The following is a 21,082-nucleotide window of genomic DNA, read 5'->3' as shown; positions in this document are numbered from 1 at the left end:
CATTCTCTCCTCTGACAGTCCAGGGGGCGGGCTCCAGGGTCCTGGAGTGCTGCCTGCGGGCTCTGAGCCTCCGTGTCCTCATCTGTGAAATGGGGTGATGAGCAGATGGGGGGCTCTGTGCTCGTGCAGACTCTGGAGCCACAGCAGGTGGTCATGTGGTTCAGTAACACCCAGGCCCTCGGCAGGCACCTGAGGGTGGAACGCAGCCTCGGAGCAGGAGTGTGGGCCCTGGGCTGAGGCTTTGCGGGGCGCCAGAGAGTGCTCCCCTTCCTGCCCAGCCACAGTGGCTCCTGCCCAGGACCCTGGCATCAGGGTTCAGCTAAGGAAGGGGCTGATCTCCTGAGCCACTGCGTCAGTGTGTCACAGCCTCGGGTGGATAATGGATGCCGCCCCATTGCTTGCAGGGGCCTCTGTCCTTTATCCCAGGGAAGCACCAGAGGTGGGTGGTCGAGGTGCTGGTCTACCTCTCCCTCCTTCCATCAGCAGGGCTACCTGCCCGAAATGCCAGGAGGAGGAGTTATCTGGTCTCTAAGCTCAGGCTGGGGGTGGGGGTGGGGGCTTGGGCTGGCCCCTCCTCTTTCCTACCTGAGGCAGCAGCTGGTTGCCTGAGCTCCTGTCAACCTGCTTCTACTCACTCCCCCGCCCAAAAGGCCCCTCCTGCCTGTGGCTGGTCCAGTGGCCAAGCCTGGAGGTTCCTTTAGCAGAGGCCTCTGTTCAGACTTAACCCAACCTCCCTGGAGCGCCCTGAGGCTGCAAGGCCTGTGGCTGTGTCCTCGGGACACAAATTCGGGGTGTGCAACTCAGGGTGTGACAGTGGGTGGAGCCCCATGGACCGGTGGCGCTGGGAGTGCACCCCCAAGCATGTGGACAGTGTGAGCCAGAGTGTCCACACGCGTGTGCATGTGTCTGTCAGCGTGGCTGTGGGCAGGCTGGCGGCACAGAGGGAGCGTGGGCGGCTGCTTCCGCTAGGGTGGCTGGGAGGGCCTCTGCCTGTAACATCTCCCTCTCCCACCCTGGATCCCAGCCGGCGGGTCTCCTCCCTGGGGAGGGAGAAAGTGGAGGCTCGGTTTCCCAGGCCACCTGGGGGGGAGGGGACATCTGTTCCAGCTCAGGAGCTCTCTGCCCAGGGCTGACTAGCCCATCTCTCTTCCCTGCAGATTTTCCGCCGCGCGGACAAAAATGGTGAGTTTCCCTCCCGTGCTGGCCCTGAATGAGGACCTGGCTCTTTCCGTCCTGACGCCTCAAGGGAAAGGACCAGGGTGGGGAGTGGGCCACCTTGAACCTAAAGGTTAAGGGTACAGGTCTCTGAAATCTGAAGGCCAAGTCCTGGATCTGCTCTGTGCCTCAGTTTCCCCTCTGTACAACAGGACTCCCTAGTTCCTACACAGCGGGGATGCCATGAGGATTCTGTGAATGGATGTCTGATGCCAGGGTGTCCTGCCCATGGTAAATGCTTGGTGTGCTTTAACCCTTACGCAGCTGGGCTGGACCACGCTGTAAGGAAGCCCCCAGCCTCACTCTAAGCCAGCGGTTCTCAACCTGTGGGTCGCGACCCCTTTGGCTGTCGAACGACCCTTTCACAGGGGTCGCCTAAGACCATCCTGCATATCAGATATTTACATTATAATTCATAACAGTAGCAACATTACAGTTATGGAGTAGCAACGAAAATAATTTTATGGTTGGGTCACAACATGAGGAACTGTATTTAAAGGGCCAGAAGGTTGAGAACCACTGCTCTAGGCCCTTCACAGGCAGGGGCACACTTCCTCCTCACTGCTGCCTGGTGCAGTGGGTGCTGCATCCCGTGTTCTATCAGCGCTGTCGTGGCTCAGAGAGGGTAAGTGACTTGCCCAGGGTAGCCCAGCTGCGTGTAGGCCGTCGCTCTGCTGCAGACTCCAGCCCTTTTCCCCACATCACACAGCCTCTCCGACAATGTGAGCAGCACATTGCTTTGCCATAGAACACCTGACGCTCCCCTCCTGATCGCTTGGTAGGCTCCCACCTGTGTGAGGATAACCACGTTCCCCAAGGCCCGAACCTCGCAGGTGTGGCAAAGAGCGGTCCAACTTCCTATAAATACTGCAGTCATTCTTCTCCGGCCCACAGCGACTCTACATGGCTTTACCAAGGCACAGTCCCTCTCCAGGCCTCAGTTTCCCCGTCTGTAAAGTGGGGTGATAACACTTAACCTGTTTACTTGCCTAGGCTATTGGGAAAATACAGGGAGGTGGGGGGATAGGTGTTTTAGGGAAAATTAGGCAGTGCTCAGTGTTTGCTCATTTATTGAAACAAGCTGATTGAGGGCCAAGGTCTCTGCTGGGGGAAGTGGGAACAGATGTGCCCGCCCCTCAGGGCCCCGAGCATCAGTCCCAGCCCCTCTCTGTCGTAGGCTGGAGTTCAAGGCCGCAGCTCTAGCCTGGGTCCCAGCACCCCCTTTCTCCCTGCCCCTGTGAGTTGACCTGCCCCCCATGGTGTTGGGGATGGAACATGAGGCCTTGGGGGGGGGCGGGGGGAGAGGAGGTGTGCAGGCCTGGCTGGAAGTCAGTGCCTGGGGTCTCCACCTTGACCCCATCCCTGGGAGTGATGGCCCCTCCCAGGCCTCTTGGACCAAAGGACCATCAGAGCAATTGCATCTGGAGCAAGGAGCAAGGAAAGGGATGGGGGGCTTCGGTGGGGCTCAGGAAATGGCGGTGGCATCGTGGCCTGAACAGTGTTAGAGATTAGAGGAGGGGGTTAGAGGCTTGTCCCTGTCGTGGGCCTGGCGCCCAGCACACAGTAGGTGCTTGGTAAGTGCCTGTGGATTTAGGTGATGGGTCTGTTCATGGATGCGAGTGTGGCTGTGCAGCCCTGGGGTGCAGCAGTGTGTCTGGCTGTGGTCTCCCAGTGGCTGTGGGGTTGTCCGTGTGTCCGTGCGTGCGTGGTGGGTGGCACCCTGGTCTCCAGGCACAGTTGGGCTTTCCTCGCCATTACTTGTTCCCAGTCAGAGGCCACGGTTCCGCCCTGAGCACAGCTGTGGGCTCTCAACTTCTCTCCTGCGGGCCCCGTACAGGCCCAGCCTGCTGCTCCCCTTGGGGCCTCGCGTCTTCCCAGCTACTGCAGAGTGGCTGTGGGGGTGTCACCAGGGTTAGGGTGTGTGGGATGCGGAGCCAGTGGGAGGGGGGCGGGGCCCCTCCTCTGTCACAGAGACTGCCTGGGTGCAAGCCCTGGCTCAGCCACTTCCCAGCTTTGCGACTTGAGGCCAGCCCCCAAACTCTCTGGCCTCAGTTTCCCCATCTGTAGTGGGGGTGATGAAACTAGCCCGCAGCACAGAGGGCTGCACCTAAGGAAGCAGCGAGCCCTGAACAGCTGAGGAGCGTCAAGCGCCGTGGAAATGGCCTTGGCTTGTCCACAGGTGTTGGGTTCCCTCCTGTGCTGCACAGGTGCCCGCTGTGGGGCAGGCTGCCGATGCCATTAAGCCTCCGGGCACCGAGACTTTCATGGACCTTCTCCTTTGGTCTTCACTCTGCTCCTACTGGCATAGGAAGCACCGTACCCCTTACCGCAGCTGACAGTAGCAAGGCTTGGCGAGGGCAAGTGACAGCCTGCAGGTCCTCAGTTGAGGCGGGGGCAGGGGGGGCGGCAGATGGGTTCGGACTCAGTTTGAAAACGTGTGGGCAGGGGATGGGCGTGGTGTGCACGTAGGGTGAGTGTGGGTGTAGACCAGAGACACACAAAGGCTCGTGCGCACACTTGTTGATCACAGGCGCACGCGGGCCCTCCCCTGGCACCCAGCGGAATAAGATGCCGGGGGCGGAAGATGGAGTGTGGGCTCAGGCTGAGGCTGGGAGGGATGGGCCCTCGGGATTACAGGAGCACAGGCCAGCCGTAGTGGCTCTGAGGACAGAGATGTTCACAGAGATGAAGACGGCAGGGCTCCGAGGGGCGGCCTGGGGGTGGAGCCCGGAGGGCAGGCGGCAGGTGCCGGCATGTCTCTGCAGGGATGCAGACTCCTGGCATTTGAAAGGTCACTGACTAGAGGCTGAGCTCGTGCTAATTGGGAGAGACACCTGCAAATGCCCGCTGGGCGGGGGTGCCAGGCCTCTGGTCTAATGGGCGGGGCCTGGTGGGAGGGTGCTTCCCTCATTGGCTGGTCTGGTTCCTTAGGGCGGTGGTGAGGCCTTCGAGATAAATGTCAGCTGGGAGCCTTTGTGCTCAGGAGGTCTGGGCCCCCCTCACTCCCCCTGCCGCTCTCCCAAGTGAGACAACTGGGCACCTGACAGGCAGGAGCGGGTGAGGCAGGGAGACCCCTGGCTGTGCCCACGCAGACAAGACGAAGCAATCCCAGCTCCCTTCCACTGAGTCTGGACTCGGCCTCAGCGTGTCCAGGCCGCCCTGTGGCTGGAGCTCTTGCTACAAGACCCTGCCCCACGTTGGGTGAGAGTGTGGCCTCAGGAGCCAGATGGCCTGGGTTTGAGCCCCAGCTGTGGGGTCTGGGCAAGCCCCTTAACGGCTCTGTGCCTCGGTTTACAGGTCTGTGAAATGGGGGTGACGGTGCTACCGTGCCATGGGGTGTGGTGAGGACTGAATGAGTGACTACGCAGTAAGAGCCCCATGTGTCTGCCCTGATTCTGCGCTGTGGTTCCTGGCTTGATCACCAATCTTGCCAAATGGGACGGGGAACGTCTCCTCTTGCCCAGATGACAAGGACCCGCAGCTTAGAGTTTATTTCACAGCTGGTATCGTGCGTGGCTGGGTTCTGGGCCTTCTGAGCGGGAGTATGGGGGGGTGGGGACTCTTATGTTTTGAAAGTTACAAACTCATCCTCCCTCTTTAACACTGAACCCTGAGCCAGGATGCCGGAGGCATCCAGGACCCCGCCCTCACCCCCAGGCACCGAGCGCTCACAGCTCACAGTTAGTCCTTACTCTCTCCTGAGCTTGATGACAGGGAGGGAAGTGAGGACAAGTGTGAGGGTCTCCCTCTCCCCAGCTTGTCCTTTAGCCCTACGTTGAGCCCACACAGAGCTGCTGGGCGCAGAGACGGGCGCTCCGGCGCCTTTAAAATGTAAGAACAACTTCGCTCTGGGCTCACCTAGGCAAGCTGTGCCCTGCAGGAGGGCCACTGCCTAAGGAATCGGGAGCCTCAGACCCAGCCTGCATCCGTCACGACCCTGTGCCCTGACGCTGGGCAAGGCCCTCACCCCAACCAGGAAAGGGCATCTCTTCCTAGGCCACCCAGAGGTGCCAGGTGGGCTCGCTGGGCTTTGATGGCAGCCTGGCAGGACGCCATTGGGAGGGGTCTGCACGGGGGCTGGGAAGTGCCATGGGCCTGCCGTCCTCCCTGACCTCCACTGCCGCCCACAGGCATGGCTCCTTTAAGAAGAGCAGGCTCATTGAGGCGGTGCTGGCTGCAGGGGTGGAGAGCAGCTTTTGGGAGTTCTCTCAGCAGGTGTGCCGGGTGGGAGGAGCTGAGGGGAAGCTGAGGGCTGTTTCTCCTGGAGTCACAGGTCTGCTGTGAGCCCCTCCCTCAGAGGCCCCTCTGCCCCCAACTCAGAGAGCTTCCCTGCCAGATGCTGTGCTGGGGGGGCTGCAGGTGAGAGAGAGGGAGGGAGGTGGGCGGCAGGTGGCATGCCTCAGCTGTGGTGCCCCTTACAGAGCCCCACGCCCTCCACATCCCAGAGCCACAGGTCCTGGCCCCAGGGCGGGCGGGCGGCCAGCGCCGGGCCCAGGCCAGGCACCTCCTTTCCTCGTGGTTTGGCATCTTTAAGGCAGCATCTGTGGCACCGAGAGAACTGCGTGCCAACTGTTGGCAACCGTCACACATCAGCCCTTTCAAAGGTTTGGGCTGAAGCTTGCCGAGTGGATGGGGCACAGGGCGAGGGGTCTTTCCTCTCCCCAATCAGGATGTGGGTGCTGGCGCTGGAGGTAATTTAAATGTGGGGAGATCATCTGGGTACCTGGACGGGAGGGAGAGAGGCCATCAGACTGTCCGCCCTCGGGCCCCCCTCTTACAGGCGTGGCAGGTGTGGAGCGACTGTAAACAGTGCCGGCCCAGGTGGTCAGGCGATTGCCTGGCGGGGCAGGTGCTGGCTGTTGGTTGAATTCCTGCAGCGTGGGTCCCCGCAGACGAGCTGCTGCTTGTGTGTGTTGGTTTGAGGGTTCTCTCCAATAGGTGTGGGTCTGTGGTTCGGGAATTGGCTGCGTGAGTCAGTCAGTCGTTCCCCGTGAACTGGCGTGCGCTGGCCGATTGGGATTCGCCGACGGGACTGCTCTGTTGGTTTGGGAATTGTCTGGGTTTGGGGACGTCCTGTCGCTCAGACGCCAGCTGCTCTCCTTCCCCCTTTGCAGACGATGGGAAGCTGTCCTTGGAGGAGTTCCAGCTCTTCTTTGCAGATGGCGTCCTCAACGAGACGGAGCTGGAGGGTCTCTTCCACACCATCGACTCCGACAACACCAACCACGTGGACACCAAGGAGCTGTGTCTGGAGCCGGCGCCGTGGGCTGGGAGGAGGCCCTTCCTCTGCCCGGGGCCAGCCTTCATTGCCCACCCCTGCAGTCCCCAAACTCCTTCGTCCGGAAGTCAGCGACCCCCTTGGCAGGCTGGTCTTTTCTGGCACATGTGGCTAAGCGGAGAGAGACCCTAGATTTTGCAGAAATCACACTGGATGGTGAAGGGAAGTTGGCGGCTCCGTCACCTTCTGCTAATTCAGCCCAGTTCTGCCCAGACCTGGTGCTTCTTTCCCGACCCAACACCAACGCTGCCATCTTGTTCTCACCGGCTCCCATCCGAAACCAAACTCTAACCAGATGCTCATCCTAACTCTATTTCTTTATTTCATTATTATTTTTAATATATTTTTATTGATTTCAGAGAGGAAGGGAGAGGGAGAGAGAGATAGAAACATGATGAGAGAGAGCATCATTGATCAGCTGCTTCCTGCACGCCCCCTACTGGGGATCAAGCCCGCAACCCGGGCATGTGCCCTTGGCCAGAATTGAACCTGGGACCCTTCAGTCTGCAGGCCGATGCTCTATCCACTGAGCCAAACCGGCTGGGGCCTCACTTTATTTCTTTTAATTATAGTTTACTTTCAGTATTAGTTTGCATAGGTTTCAGGTATACAGCATAGTGGCTAGGAAATCATACTTTACAAAGTGTTCACCCCAACATTCCCAGTACCCAGCTGGCACCATGCATCGTTATCGCAGTATTATTGATTACATTCCCTGAGCTTCATCGCCCCATAACTCTACTTCTTAACCTGAATCTCACTTCTGACTCATCTAATTAAACCTTTCATCAACTCAGTCATAACCCTAACCCACATCTCAGAATCCATCTGAACCTCCTGGCCCACCCATCTCTGAATCAAGAGCAAATGCTGCTTACCCTGCCCCTGCCCCAACCTTAATCCCACCTTCTCCTTTTCCTTGGGTTCCCGTTCAGCCCACACCTGGTCACCTTCCTCAGGCCTACTTCCGGGGATGAGGACCAGAGTTCCGGGGGTGGGGTGCTTGGGGCAGATTTGATGGGGTCCCCTGAGACAGGCCAGAGATGTTGAAACAAGGAGCTTCCCCCAGGCTCATCTGCAGGGGACCCGGCGCCGTGGGGGCCTGGACCAGGGGTTGGGGCTGAGCGTCCTGAAGGCAGAGGCCGGCACCGGGGCAGGTGGAGCCAGTGTCATGTCCAGGGAAGGCGCCTGGAGGAAACAGCTCCTAGCACAGACTCCAGAGAAGGGCGTTGCGTCTGGATCCAGGCGGGGGTTTCTGAGGGGTCCCTCCCGGCCCGGGAGCTTGGCAGGGCTGAGACCCATTGATGATGCATTCTCATTGGGTGCCTCTGTGTTGGGCCAGCTGGGTGGGGAGGAAGAGGTGCAGGTTTTGTGCATTTAACCATGAGAGCACGTGAGTGGGGAGCGAGCGGGGAGGTCTCACCTTCGGCATTTTCTCCAGGGCTCCCCAGAGGCAGCTGTGGGCATTCCCTCCTGGGGTGCTGGGTAGGCTTCTGTCCAGAACAGTTCCCATGGGTCAGAAGCTCGGGGAAATGCTAGTTTAAGCACAAGAAAACTGGCTTCCTTTCTGCGAGACCTGCCAGCACTTTTACTAGGACAGCGAATCAGGGGACCTCCAGGGCAGCTCGCAGCCTCTGACCCCGGATCGAGTGGTTTGGCCTAGGCCTTGCCTGAGCCCCGTCCTGGTCCCCTCAGCAGGCAGGAGTGCACAGGCGCCTTTCCCGGAGGCGTGTGGATGAGCCTGGGTTGGGAGGACCACACTGTTCTAGGCCAGTCCCTCCTCGCAGTGAGGAACTGGGGCCCAGAAAGTGAAGGTTTCGAACCTGCACAGACACTCGGGTCCCTGGGTGCCCACCGGGCACACCTGCATCGCATCTGTGTTCCCAGGCTGCTTCGCTGCCTGCACCTGCACCCGCACCCTCACCTGCACCTGCGGGGCTGGCCCTTGTACTCAGCCTCCTCCAGGAAGGGCAGGACCCTTCCCCATCCAGGCTGTAGGAATGGGGTGCAGACCCTGGGGCTTGGGGTTAGGGTGAGGACCGGACGCTGGCCCAGGCCCAGGCAGGCAGGCAGGAGTGCCCAGGACAGCGTGTCTCAGGAAAGCTGGTCTCAGCCTGTAATGTCATCTCCTCCCTTTCGCCTCCTCCCTTTTCCTGAGCCCCATCCTGGTCCCGTCTGCTCATGATGTGATCAGCAGACTTTGGGGGAGGAAGCAGGGTGGGTGGTGTGGTGAGGGGGTCAGATAGACTGAGGTGCCGACGGAGCTTTGCTTGGTCCTTCGGAGGGGTTGGTGCCATTTACCTGCTGCACCCTCACCTGTGAAGTGGGGCTCATGATGCCAGGGCATGGAATGAAGAGAGAAGGCACCGGGCGTTTTACCAGCTGTGTGGGCCGGGCAGGCTGTGGAGGGAGGGCAGGAGGATGGGACCTGACAGGCCGGCTTCTGAGTCCCCCTTCCCCTGTGCTCTCTCTGCAGCCACGTGGACACCAAGGAGCTGTGTGGTAGGTGCCGATTAGGCAATGCAGGGACCAAGAGGTGTGGAGGGAAGGGACCCGGGGAGCGGGAACAGGGGCATGGGGGATTGGTGAAAGGGGCAGAATCCTCCTGTGACCCCTAACCTTTGCTCTTTCCTACCCCAGATTACTTTGTGGACCACATGGGGGACTATGAGGACGTCTTGGCCTCCCTGGAGACCTTGAACCATTCTGTCCTGAAGGCCATGGGCTACACCAAGAAGGTCAGCAGGTGTGGGTGGCCCTAGGGTTCCAAGCTCTGGTTTCCGATGTTCTCTGGGGCATCTGCACCCACGGGTGCCTGGGTTTGTGAGGACAAGTGTTGGGTGGGCCTGGCCCTGGGCGGGCTTTGCTTGGCTCTCCTAGCGGGAGCGGAGGTGCACTGTGAAGTGAGTAGAGTGGCTCCGTGAATGGCCCTGTCCACCCGGTGTCTCGTATGTGGTTTGGAGGGTGAGACCCTTTCCCAGCATCGGGCGTGGCCCTCGGATGGGGTCCTGGGGAGGGAGCAGCAGGCAGCCCAGCCCTCGCCCGTGGACGAGCATCATGGCTGCCGGGCCTGTGCCTTCTGCAGCAGGGTCACGAGAGGGGAAGGGGAAGGGCGGGTTTGCGTGTGACCGAGGAATGGGGTGGAGTCTGGTGGAGAACACGTGCCCAGGCCTGAAGCCGTGAGCCGGGCAGAGGGGCCACTATGAGTGCAGACCCGCTGTGTCTCCGATGTGGCTCCAAAGTCTCTGCCTTTCGTCCTGCCTCCTCGTCTGCGTGTATGACCTGGAGGAGGATGGGGGCAGGGAGATAAGGCCAGGTATGGGCTGGGGCTCACTGCGCCTTCTCCACGTAACTCAGAGCCCACCCCACCCCCAACTTCATTTCCTGCCCGAGTCTGTACCTCCGCTGGCTGGCGGCTTGCAGAGGGGACGGGTAGGCGTGTTCTTTCTGCCTCCACGGAGAAGAGGCACAGAAACTTCCTAAGGACCCACGATGGCCAGGATTAAACACTCAGTTTAACCCTCACAGCAACCCCATGGGTGGCTGCTCTCACTTCCCCCATTTCCTAGCTACGGAAACAGAGGCTCAGAAAGGTGACCCTGCAGAGTGGTGGCCGGACAGCCAGACCTGCTGGCTGAAATGAGAGGGGAAACTGAGTCAGGGACCTGTCAGGAGGTATAGAGCACAGCCTGGGACTTCAGGCTGCCGGGGGTGACTGGAGTGTTAGTCAGCCAGGAGCAGGGGCGGCCGCTTGGGTACACTGACCAAGACACGCAGGGAGGGAGCGTGGAGCAGGCCAGGCCCTGAGGGACACAGACACCCAAGGGCTTGCAGCGACCCGTGGGACCTCAGAAAAGGCCAGCCCCATCTGCTGGGTGGGGACAGGGAGCTAGGCTGATAAAGTCAGCCAGGCCTGCCTGAAGGACCCGGAGCCGGTCACTTTCCTTTCTGAGCCTCAGTTTCTCCATCTGTGGAATGGGAGCATTCGCTTTGTAGGATCTTTATGAGGACTGCATGAAGTAAGGTCTCCAATTGCTTAGCATAGGGCCTGGCACAGAGCAAAGGTGACTAGTTTTTATTTCTAGGCTCCTGTTGTATGGCCCAGGCACAGGTAGGACCATTCAGTACATTTTTCAAATGCTGCTCAGTGACTGCTCTGCAGAGGATTAGAGAATCCCTTTCTTCCCGGAGCCCGAAATAGCCAAGCCTCACCCTGAGCCTCCACCACCCACAGCCCAGAGTCACGCTGTTTTGAGTCTTGGTGTTTTAAAGTGTCTTTTAATAACATGTAGAACCAACTCCTTTTCATTGTTTTTCTTGTAGACTGTGTGATATTTGCAAGTATCAAGGCGGGCGGTGGGTTACGGGGAGCATGGAAAGAGCCCAGACCCCAGAATCCGAGTCACCCAGACAAGAGCGTCGGCCCAGCCCTGCTCCCAACAGGCTGTGTGAGGTGCACCTGCACCCACACGGGACTCCTGGCTGCAGCCACCTCCTCGAGCCCCGGCTTTCTCATGTGTGAGGGGCCAGTTCTCAGCACCGTTGCCGAGAGCCGTTTATAACTTTCTCACAGCTGCTGCTTGGTCTTCGGTCATAACTTCAGAGCTGTGACCTCGGCCTCCGCTCAGGAGAGGGTTTCCGCGTTCAGGGGACCGGTGTGGGATTTCACTCTCAGAAACCACGCACTCTCGTTCAGCGCAGCCCTGGGACGTCTCGGGTGGCGGTGACAGCGGGTTGTTGCCGTGGTGACTGGCATTGCTTTTTCTTGCGTATTTTCTAACCGATGTGTGTGTGTGTAGAAATGCAGCTCATTATTTCAAATGCACCCATTGATGTTAGTTGCCTCGGTGGCTTTTGTCGCTGTACAGCGGGAGCATCTGCTGTGAGCCGCGGGCCCTTCGTTTCTGAGGTGTTCCTCTGTGTCCCTGTGAGTCCTCTGGCATTTGCCCCAAATCTTAAAACGTCCTAATGGCGCTACGTCAGTTATCCTCGTTTTGCTTCTGATTTCCAAGCGCATCTCTCCAGTGTTTCGCCACTAATTATTATATTAATACCAGCTCTTATTCTAGGATCCCCTCAGCCTGCTCAAAAATTATTTCTGCGTTCCCTTCGTTAAATTCCGTCTTCGGAGGTGGTAGTGAATTTTCTGAAATGCCTTTTTTTGTCTTTTAAAAATGATGGTGTGCGTTTTCTCAAGCTGTTGATGGGGTGGATTCTATTATTAGCTGCTCTCCTATTGAACAGCCCTTAGCTTCCTCTGATAAGCCCTCAATGAGGCATTATTCTATCACATTGCTGGATCCTGTCACCAGCTGAGCGTTTATTTCTCTCTATTGGGACTTGAGAATTGAGGATAGTTTGGAAATGAACTGTAGGTGGCTTTGAATCAGTTTCTCTAACAGAATTACTTTTCTATTCGAAAATAGAATTTATCTATGAGGCTTGGATCCAGGTACTGAACAGGGGAGGGGATTATTTTAATAGTTATGTTAAGGTCAATTCTAGTTTTAGTTAAATTTTCTTTCCATTGATGTTTTTAGAGAGAGTGGAAGGGAGGGAGGGGGGAAGAGAGAGAAACATGGATGTTAGAAAGACACGTTGATTGATTGCCTCCCACATGCACCCCAACCGGGCTGGGAATCGAGCCTGCGACTGAGGTACACGCCCTTGACTGGAAACCGAACCCGTGACCCTTTGGTGCCTGGGCCAGCACTCTAACCACTGAACCACAGCAGAGTAATTTTTTTTTTTTTACTTTTTATGTCCATTTTAGTATAGTTTTGAATAAAACTGTCACAGACATGATCCGTTTTGTGGGAAACTAGAGGCCTGGTGCACGAATTCGTGCATGGGTGGAGTCCAGCTGGCCGGCCCCAATCGGGGCAATCAGGCCGGGCCGGCTGGGGGAAGGGGCCATGGGCAGTTGGCCAGCCGGCCCTGCCTCCTGGTCGAACTCCCGGTTGAAGGGACAATTTGCATGTTAGCCTTTTATTATATAGGATTATGCGTTGTATGTTCTTAGGATTTTTTTTTAATCTAAAACATTGACACAAACCAGGCACTTAATGCAGATTAAGTTGAATAAAACATCTGATATAGCTCAGTTCTTGTTTCCATTTTTGTCCTATTTTGCTACATTTTAAAAACTTACATTTGACGAGTTTTGCTCGTTTTCATTAGTCATTTCAATAACCAGCCCCTGGCACATTTATTTAAATTTCACAATGTTTTCTGCCGTATTTTCAGTTTTTATCATCATTTTTTTCTTTCTCCCCTTTCCTTAGATTTGTTGTTGCTATTCTTTTTTACATGTGAACTACAATGCTTAAACTTTTTATACTAAAGTTTGAATTTCAACATTTACCCTTGAATGATATTTTCACTGCAACCATAGATTTTAATGTTATTCTCTAACATCTTCTGGAACATTCTGGTTGTTTCACGATCAGAGCGTGGTTCAAATTGATTATTTGTTGTTGGTAGCGATCAATATTAATGGTTTCACATGGTTTTAGAAGCTCATAATACACCACATCTTCCTGATCCTACCAAACGCAGAGCATTGTCTTCTTTCCGAAGCGATTTGGCCTTGCAGTCGATGTTGATGGTTGACCTGGATCAACCCTTGATTTTGTGCGTTTGGGATTCTCAAAATAAATCCACTTTTCATCGCCAGTCACAATTCGATGCAAAAAAAGACTTCCTTTCGTGCCATTGAAGCAACATTTTACTGATGACTTTTCGGTTTTCCATTTGTCTTTCTTTCAGTTGATGTGGCACCCATTTTCCTTCCTTTAAAATCTTTCCCATTGCTTGTAAACGATCGGAAATTGTTTGCTGAGCAATGTTTAATCTTTCTGCAAGTTGTTTTTGAGTTTGACACACATCTTCATCCAATAATGCTTGTAATTGTTGGTCTTCAAACTTTTTCGGTTGACCTGGACGTTCTTTGTCTTTCACATTGAAATCATCACTTTTAAAGCGTTTAAACCAGCGTTCACAAGTATCTTGAGATGGAGCATGTTCACCATATGCTTCCTGAAGTATACGATAATTTTCAGCAGCACTTTTCTTCAAATTAAAGTAATGAATTAAACTTCCCACAAATGCTCTTTTTTTGGCATGGAATTCGACATTTTTAAGTGTAAAAATATCTATGATGTTAACACTTCAGGAAATCTGACATATGAAGTTTTGAAGCTTGTTGTCAATACAACAAAATAGCATACATATCAAATCGTATATATATCAACATATGTGTAACTCCACCTAGCGAAAAAAATCTGCATTATTAACCGGTATACCTAGTGCATGGTGTTTAGATGCCCCTACCAGGGGTCAAACCCACAGCCTAGGAGTGTGTCCTGACCGAGAATTGAACCCTTTGGTGTACAACGACACTCCAACCTACCGAGCCACCCAGCCAGGTGATGTCTTCATGGCGTATTATTTAATTTTTTTTATAAGTAGCTTATGGATGCTTGAGAAGATGTGGATCATACTTTCAGAATATGCATTTTGAAAATAGCTGTCCTTTCCTTATGAAATTTATGCTGTTAAAAGACACCTTTTCAAAAAAAAGTGAAATCGTGTTTCTGGGACAAATACAAAATGTACACGTGTCCAGGATCATATTTAACTCATTCATTAATGTGAGACCCGGTGAGATGTCACAGCTCGCTTAAAGGGAAATGCAGACAACACACACCGTGTATGTGGGCACCCAGGAGCTCTGCAGGAGTCTGTGAGCAAGTGTAAGAGCGGCCAGTGTCCTCGGGCGTGGCCATTATGTTCTGCAGACAGAGTCATGCATTTCTGTGGAGGAGAACTTAGGCATCATCATCACATTTTTTTTTTGTCTTCAAGTTTTAAAAGTAGCTCCGACACAAGGGAAGATATCGATAAGCCTGAGGGTGTATAGACAAGGAGCCCAGTAATCTTTTCAGCCCATTTTAAAGACTTGTACACTTTTCCCTGACTGTCTTTTGCATCCTATTTATTTTTGTCTAATTTATCTGTCCTATTGGATAAAGATGAGCTAATTTTTCACACTACATTGTGTTTTGTCATTTATCTTTATATGTTTAATATTTTTGCCCATGTTACTTGATACCTATAGAACTTTGGTACAATATTTTAATTATAAAAATGGTACATATTCAACAGGCACATTTTAGGAAGTAGAGGAAAGTATAAAGAAAAATTTCAAGTCACTTCTAATTCCCATTGTCCCTAATTATTATTAACATTTTAGTTTATTACCTTTGAGCCTTTTTTCCATGTGTATTTCTTTAATATATTTAATATTGTTCTGGGTATAAAATTTTATTTTCTGCTTTTTTTTTAACCTTTTTCCCTTAAAACTATTCAGAAGCATCAATTTAAATATTCTTATTTAAATTTACTTACTATTCCTCTTCTCTTGGGCATCTTAGATTTCCAGGTTTTTGATATTATAAATAACATTGGGACATAAGTATTTGCATTATTTCTTAAGGATAGATGATCAAAAGTGGAGAATTACTGGGTCAAAGTTATGAGCAGTGTGAGGCTCCTGATACAAGGCTTTCTGAAGTGATGGTACCCGTCTGAATCCCATGGCCACGCTTAGCGACATCCTCTCCCACTGCTCAGAGGTTTGATGTTCTGTCCTTGTTATGCGTCGTGCCTTTTGTCATTCTGTCCCTACCCTTCCCGTGGAGTACTTCTCGCTGACATCCTGCCGTGGAGTACTTCTCGCTTACATCCTGCCGGCACAGTGATGTTGCAACTTCCCGTGTTCCTCTCAAATTTGCTTGCAGAGTCTTAGCACAGACTTCTCTCCTAGATCCTGTGGCTTGCAGGCGCCCCAGCTGCGTCTCCTTTCATCAGATCTGGGGCTGAGTCTCCACGGGGGGATTCGCTGCTTCTCTGTTATTATGATCTCTCTGGTCTGACTGCTGTCAGCATCCTCTGTGCTTCCCGCGTTTTTATGCCTCCTTCTTCTCTGACATTTTACCTTCCGATGGTCCGCTTTGTTTATAGCATTGATTATGATTTCAAAGGTGGACATTCTAGTTTTCATTTCACTAGTGACTTCTAAAACACACATCTTTAACATTTTTAATTCTTTAAAAAAATTTTTAATCCTCACTTGAGGATATGTTTTTATTAATTTTAGAGAGAGTGAGAGAGACTCATGTGAGAGAAACATTCATCCAGTTGCCTCCTGTACAGGCCCCGACCGGGAATAGAACCCCCCACCTAGGTGTGTGCCTCACTGCGAATGGAACCGCAGCCTTTTGGCGCACAGGACAGCGCTCCAACCGAGCCACCCAGCCAGGACTCTGCTTTCTTTTTAACCCTGGCTGACAACAATACTTCCTGTTCTCTTTTAGGGAATTGGGGAGATCTTTGAGATTTCCCCAGCGCTCCAACCGAGCCACCCAGCCAGGACTCTGCTTCTGTTCTTAAACCTGGCTGACAACAATACTTCCTGTTCTCTGTTAGGGAATTGGGGAGATCTTTGAGATTTCCTGTTGTTTTTCCAGACGTTCACACTCCTTGTTGACTTAATCATTGTAGTTAAAATGTAATGAGGAGTGATGACTGTTTTTACCTCCTGACTTCTGTGACTTACTGCTTCACTTGGGTGATCACCATCGCCTCACAACGTTCCCATTGCTGAATTCTCTCTCTGATTCAACCCGGATGCTTTGGGAGAAACTCCTGGGCGTTCTTTGCAGGAAAGGTGCTCATCCGGTCAAGTTCCCTCGATCTGCAGACTTCCGCACGATCTCCCTGTTACTCTGCGAATGAGGACTCTGTCCGTGTGGTGCAGAGTTCCTGGACCCGATCCTTTTCCTCTGGAACATGGCGCGGCCTCTCAGCTGAGACATCAGTTGTGGAGGCGAAATCTGTAAAAGCTGCATTTCTCCTCCTTTGAAAATAACTTGTCTTTGGAATTCAACTGACCAGTTACACTTGCTGGTCCCTGACCAGACACGCCCTCAGTCCCTGGTCGGGGTGCTTCTAACCCGCTCACTTTAGCTCTTTTCTCTGTTTGATGACTTCCGGCAGCCTTCCTCTGTGTTCACACTTTCTACCACGGATCTTCTTGTTCGTTTGTCCAGAGCCCATTGATCACTGGGTTGTGAGTTCACTTGCCTGTCAGGAAGGATAATCGATCACTGCAATGCATTGGGCTACCAGAAGCTCACCTTCTTTCTGCCACAAATGCATTCTCTGCCGGGGCCTCTCGCCAGCGTGCCGGGTCTGGTGGCGGGCCCAGGATGTCCACCCCCACACCTCCCCACCTGTGTGCCCCTCCTTTCAGCCTCCCTGCACCCCACTCTCCCCCTGCTCCCTGCCTCCATTTCTCCATCTGTCTCTAGCCATGTTTCCCGTTGTGCAATTATTGCTAATTAATTCCAAGTCAGAGTGATGGATGGTTTCATTTGCTTCCTGGTCTCCCTTGCCTTGCCGGAGGCCGGGCAGAGTTCCAAGGTTCCCTGGGGCAGGTAGCTCTGGAAGGTCAGGTCTGCGGAGGCGGCGGGAGCGCAGCACCGGGCTTAGGGGACCAGCGTCTCCCAGCACAGCGTCCCTTTGATTGTTATCGTCCTTGAGCAACCCGGCTGAACCTTCCACTATAAAGCCTTTGCAGCAAAAGAAACTCAACTGGTTCCAGAAAGCTTGAGAAAGGTCTTTGCTGCAGCCTCTTAGCAGGAGGGGAAATCCTGTCTCACATTTCAGAGCAAAACTCATAGAAAACCCTCCTCACCCACCTTTTCCCGATGTCTCTCCTGTGGCCTGTCTCCCTCCCTCAGCTTCCCCCAGACTCCCCACTTGCCCTCCCTCTGGGACTGAGGCTCGGGCACCCTCTCTGGGGAGCCAATTTAAGCCCTCTGGGTGCTTTTGATTCTCATCTATCATTTCTCTGCTTAGCAGTGTGCAGGCCCAGGAGCCCACAGCGTCCTTCTTGGAGAAGGAAGGGCGAAAGGAGGTTGTGAGTTCTTCTCCCCTAATGCTTTGTCTCTGTCAACAACAACATCAGGAACAATCTGCTAATCACCATCACCACCACCATCATAGCACCACAGCCACCACTGTCACCATCATCACCACCACCATTATCACAACCATCACCCTCACCACTGTCACCATCACCACCACCATCATAGCACCAGTCACCATTGTAACCATCACCATCACCCTCACCATCATAGCACCACAACCACCACCGTCAGCACCATTATCATCACAACCATCACCACCACCACTGTCACCATCGTCACCATCACCACCACCATCATATCACACCACTGTCACCACCATTATCATCACAACCATCACCATCACCACTGTCACTATGGTCACCACCACCCTCACCATCACCACCACCATCATATCACCATCTTCTTTTCATAGCAGCTGCTGTTTATTGAGTACTTGCTACGTGCTGAGGCACTGTGCTGAGCATTTTAAGTACATGCTGTAATTTAATCCTCACCATGACCTTGTAAGATAGCTACTACAGTGACTGCTGGTATGGCTCTAGAGGTCACAGAGCGAGTAAGAGGTAAAGCCAGGGCTCAGACCTTGGCCTCCGAGTCCATACCCCGTGCCTTGATCCAGGAGCTCTATGGCCTCCAAGATACAGAAGGCAGTAGTGGAGTGGGCTTCCCCCTCCCCACTGTAAGGCAAACACACAGACCCCAGGTGCCCCTCCAACTCGTGCCAGACCCCACACCCCCGTTCCCTCCCCACCCTTAGCCCTTGCTGTCCCTGCTCTCCCCGCCACAGGTGTATGAGGGAGGAAGCAACGTGGACCAGTTTGTGACCCGCTTCCTCCTGAAGGAGACGGCCAGTCAGATCCAGTCGCTGCTGAGCTCCGTGGAGAGTGCGGTGGAGGCCATTGAAGAGCAGACCAGCCAGATCCGGTGCGTCCAGGGCCCTTGCAGGGTCACATGGGGGTATGCCGTGTGCGTACCAACTTGCGACTTGGGGTAGGGCTATTCGAGTACTTGAGAGCTGGGTGACCTTGGGCAAGCTGCTGTACCTCTCTGGGCCTCCATTCCACGACTGTAAAATGGGGACAGTTATATACCCACCTCCTTAGTGCTGTGAGGACTGAATGGCATATATGCTGAAGAACGCCTGGTGTGCGTGCAGTACATACATACAACACATACAGTTACGACTGTTTCCCAGACTCTCATCCATTCTTCCACATCCCCACACCACTCACATTATTCTTTGCCCAAGACTGTTCTATTGCTTGACTTACTGTTGAAAACTGGAGGTAAATTTTGGAAACTGTATGTGGTTCCCATAAGTGGAAACAAGCATCACGTGCCATAAACGGAGTCACTGGACAGCGGCACCTGCTGTCAGCTGGGACCCTGAGGCCGGCTCCCGCCTTGTCAGAGGCTGGGACCCCGTCCACGGCATGGGGTCAGGGTGGCACCAAGCCCCTTCCTCAGGAGGATCGAAAGGGAAGTGGAGCGATGGTCGCACGTGTTGCTGCAGTATGATTTAAGGCCTTGATTCGTACCAACTTGCGACTTGGGGTAGGGCTATTCATGTACTTGAGAGCTGGGTGACCTTGGGCAAGCTGCTGTACCTCTCTGGGCCTCCATTCCACGACTGTAAAATGGGGACAGTTATATACCCACCTCCTTAGTGCTGTGAGGACTGAATGGCATATATGCTGAAGAACGCCTGGTGTGCGTGCAGTACATACATACAACACATACAGTTGCGACTGTTTCCCAGACTCTCATCCATTCTTCCACGTCCCCACACCACTCACATTATTCTTTGCCCAAGACTATTCTATTGCTTGACTTACTGTTGAAAACTGGAGGTAAATTTTGGAAACTGTATGTGGTTCCCATAAGTGGAAACAAGCATCACGTGCCATAAACGGAGTCACTGGACAGCGGCACCTGCTGTCAGCTGGGACCCTGAGGCCGGCCGCCTTGTCGGGACCCCGTCCACGGCATGGGGTCAGGGTGGCACCAAGCCCCTTCCTCAGGAGGATCGAAAGGGAAGTGGAGCGATGGTCGCACGTGTTGCTGCAGTATGATTTAAGGCCTTGATTGCATGCCCTTGAAGCCATGGACAAGCTTCTGGGGTCCCCCTCTTTGCTGGGGACACTGGAGGCGGTTAGCCTAGGGAAGGGGTGTTCTCCTGGCTGGGCAGTGCCAGTTCCGGGCCATGAGTCCTTGCATTTACTGTCCCGAGTTGAGACTTCTGTTTGCCTGCTCTTTGCAGAACAGCTGATGTGCCCGGCAGAAAGGGGACATGAAGGCATTCAGATAGACAAGGGCAAGAGCCAGGTGCTGGTCCGAGCATCACTGACGCTTGAATTTCTGTGCGGCCGCAGGTTTCCCGGGCAGCGGCCTGGCGCGGCAGGGTGTCGGGTGTTGTGTGGGGTTGGAGTGTGTCTTACAGTCGGTTGGTGGGGGGCTGGTCCCAGTCAGGTGTGCTCGCAAAGCTGCTCAATGATACGGTTCCTGAAATGTGTCTGCTCTGAACACCTGCAGCCAGATCCCCTGGGAAATGGGAAATGCAGGGCCCTGGGGCCCCGGCCGGGCCCACTGGGTGGGGATCCTGGGCGTGAGCCCAGAGCTCTGCGTTCGTGATTGCTCTTGTGATTCTGAGGGTCCCAAGTTGGCCACACCTCTGGGCGCTGACACTGAGGTTTCCTTCGTTTTTTGTCACTTATCCTGGTTCAGAACTTGCCGTTTCTCTCCTGCTATAGAGCAGAGAAGATGGCTGCATGATTTTCGTAGCCAGTTTCCTGCACTTCGCTAGTTCCATCTCGTCCGCCCCACAGTGGGACCTCACTTTGGAATGTCGGTGGCGGGGGTGACACATCTCATTGGGAGACACATCTGCTCCACACACACTCCCACCTCCGGCTGCCCCAAATCTCAGCTAGTTCAGCTCCCCGGGGCCGCAAGTCCCCTAAGCCACCCTGTTTCTCGCCCCGGGGGTGGGGTGTCATGTTCCCGGCACAAGCTGTTGGTTCAAACCCCGCCACCCCAGGGGCTCCCGCTGCCCCGTCAGGGTCCCAGGGCCACATTTAATTGGCTGCTGGTTGTAGAGCCGCCAGGATTGGACCTCAGAGACTCGGCTTCTGGCACTGCAGGGGGCCGGGGAGGGAGGTGGGGTGGAGGGAATGGCAGGGGGAGGTTGCCCTCTGCAGGGGGCTTGTGAGCTTGCAAGTTCACAAAGACCTGCCCACACAAGGCAGCGCTGCCCAAGGCCGAAGAGCCGGGACGGCGTGTGGCGGCCGTGCACAGGGAGTGTGCGTGTGCTGTGTGTGGACACGCGTGTCAGTGTGTATTTGTATGCCTATGGCGAGTTTCCCAGCAGCTCTTTGCACATGGGTGTTCGACCTTTGCCAAGCATTGGTTGAGTCCCTGCTATTGTGCCAGGCAGAGCTTGATGGGTTGAGTGTGCCTGTCAGGGCCTGCGGGGCTGTGCACGTGTGGGCACGTGTGTGCGTGGTGGGGGTGGGGACAGGCGGGCAGGCCCCTCTCTAGGACCTGCTGAGGCCAGGATCGCAGATTTCCCTATTCTGTCATATGCCTGCTCTCAGCC

At 54.3% G+C, this 21,082-nt stretch overlaps 1 protein-coding gene across 16 annotated transcripts in view; it reads left to right on the top strand.

Annotated features, from left to right (window-relative positions):
- Positions 1-364: 364 nt before the first annotated feature.
- The window catches only part of NECAB2 (N-terminal EF-hand calcium binding protein 2), a 29,503-nt gene continuing 8,785 nt past the window's right edge, over positions 365-21,082 (top strand). For 8 of the 16 annotated variants that reach the window (XM_014536699.1, XM_014536698.1, XM_014536711.1 and 5 more), the window contains exons 1-4: positions 5,871-5,906; positions 6,330-6,438; positions 9,134-9,231; positions 18,275-18,411. In XM_014536699.1, the coding sequence (XP_014392185.1) occupies positions 5,886-5,906; positions 6,330-6,438; positions 9,134-9,231; positions 18,275-18,411 (365 nt within the window). In that variant the 5' untranslated portion in view covers positions 5,871-5,885. The other 8 variants (XM_014536700.1, XM_005862567.2, XM_014536702.1 and 5 more) reach the window with 7 other exon arrangements.

Source organism: Myotis brandtii, unplaced genomic scaffold, assembly GCF_000412655.1.
Source record: "Myotis brandtii unplaced genomic scaffold, ASM41265v1 scaffold165, whole genome shotgun sequence".
NCBI classification, from domain to species: Eukaryota; Metazoa; Chordata; class Mammalia; order Chiroptera; family Vespertilionidae; genus Myotis; species Myotis brandtii.
This window is presented reverse-complemented; position numbering and strand designations above follow the sequence as displayed.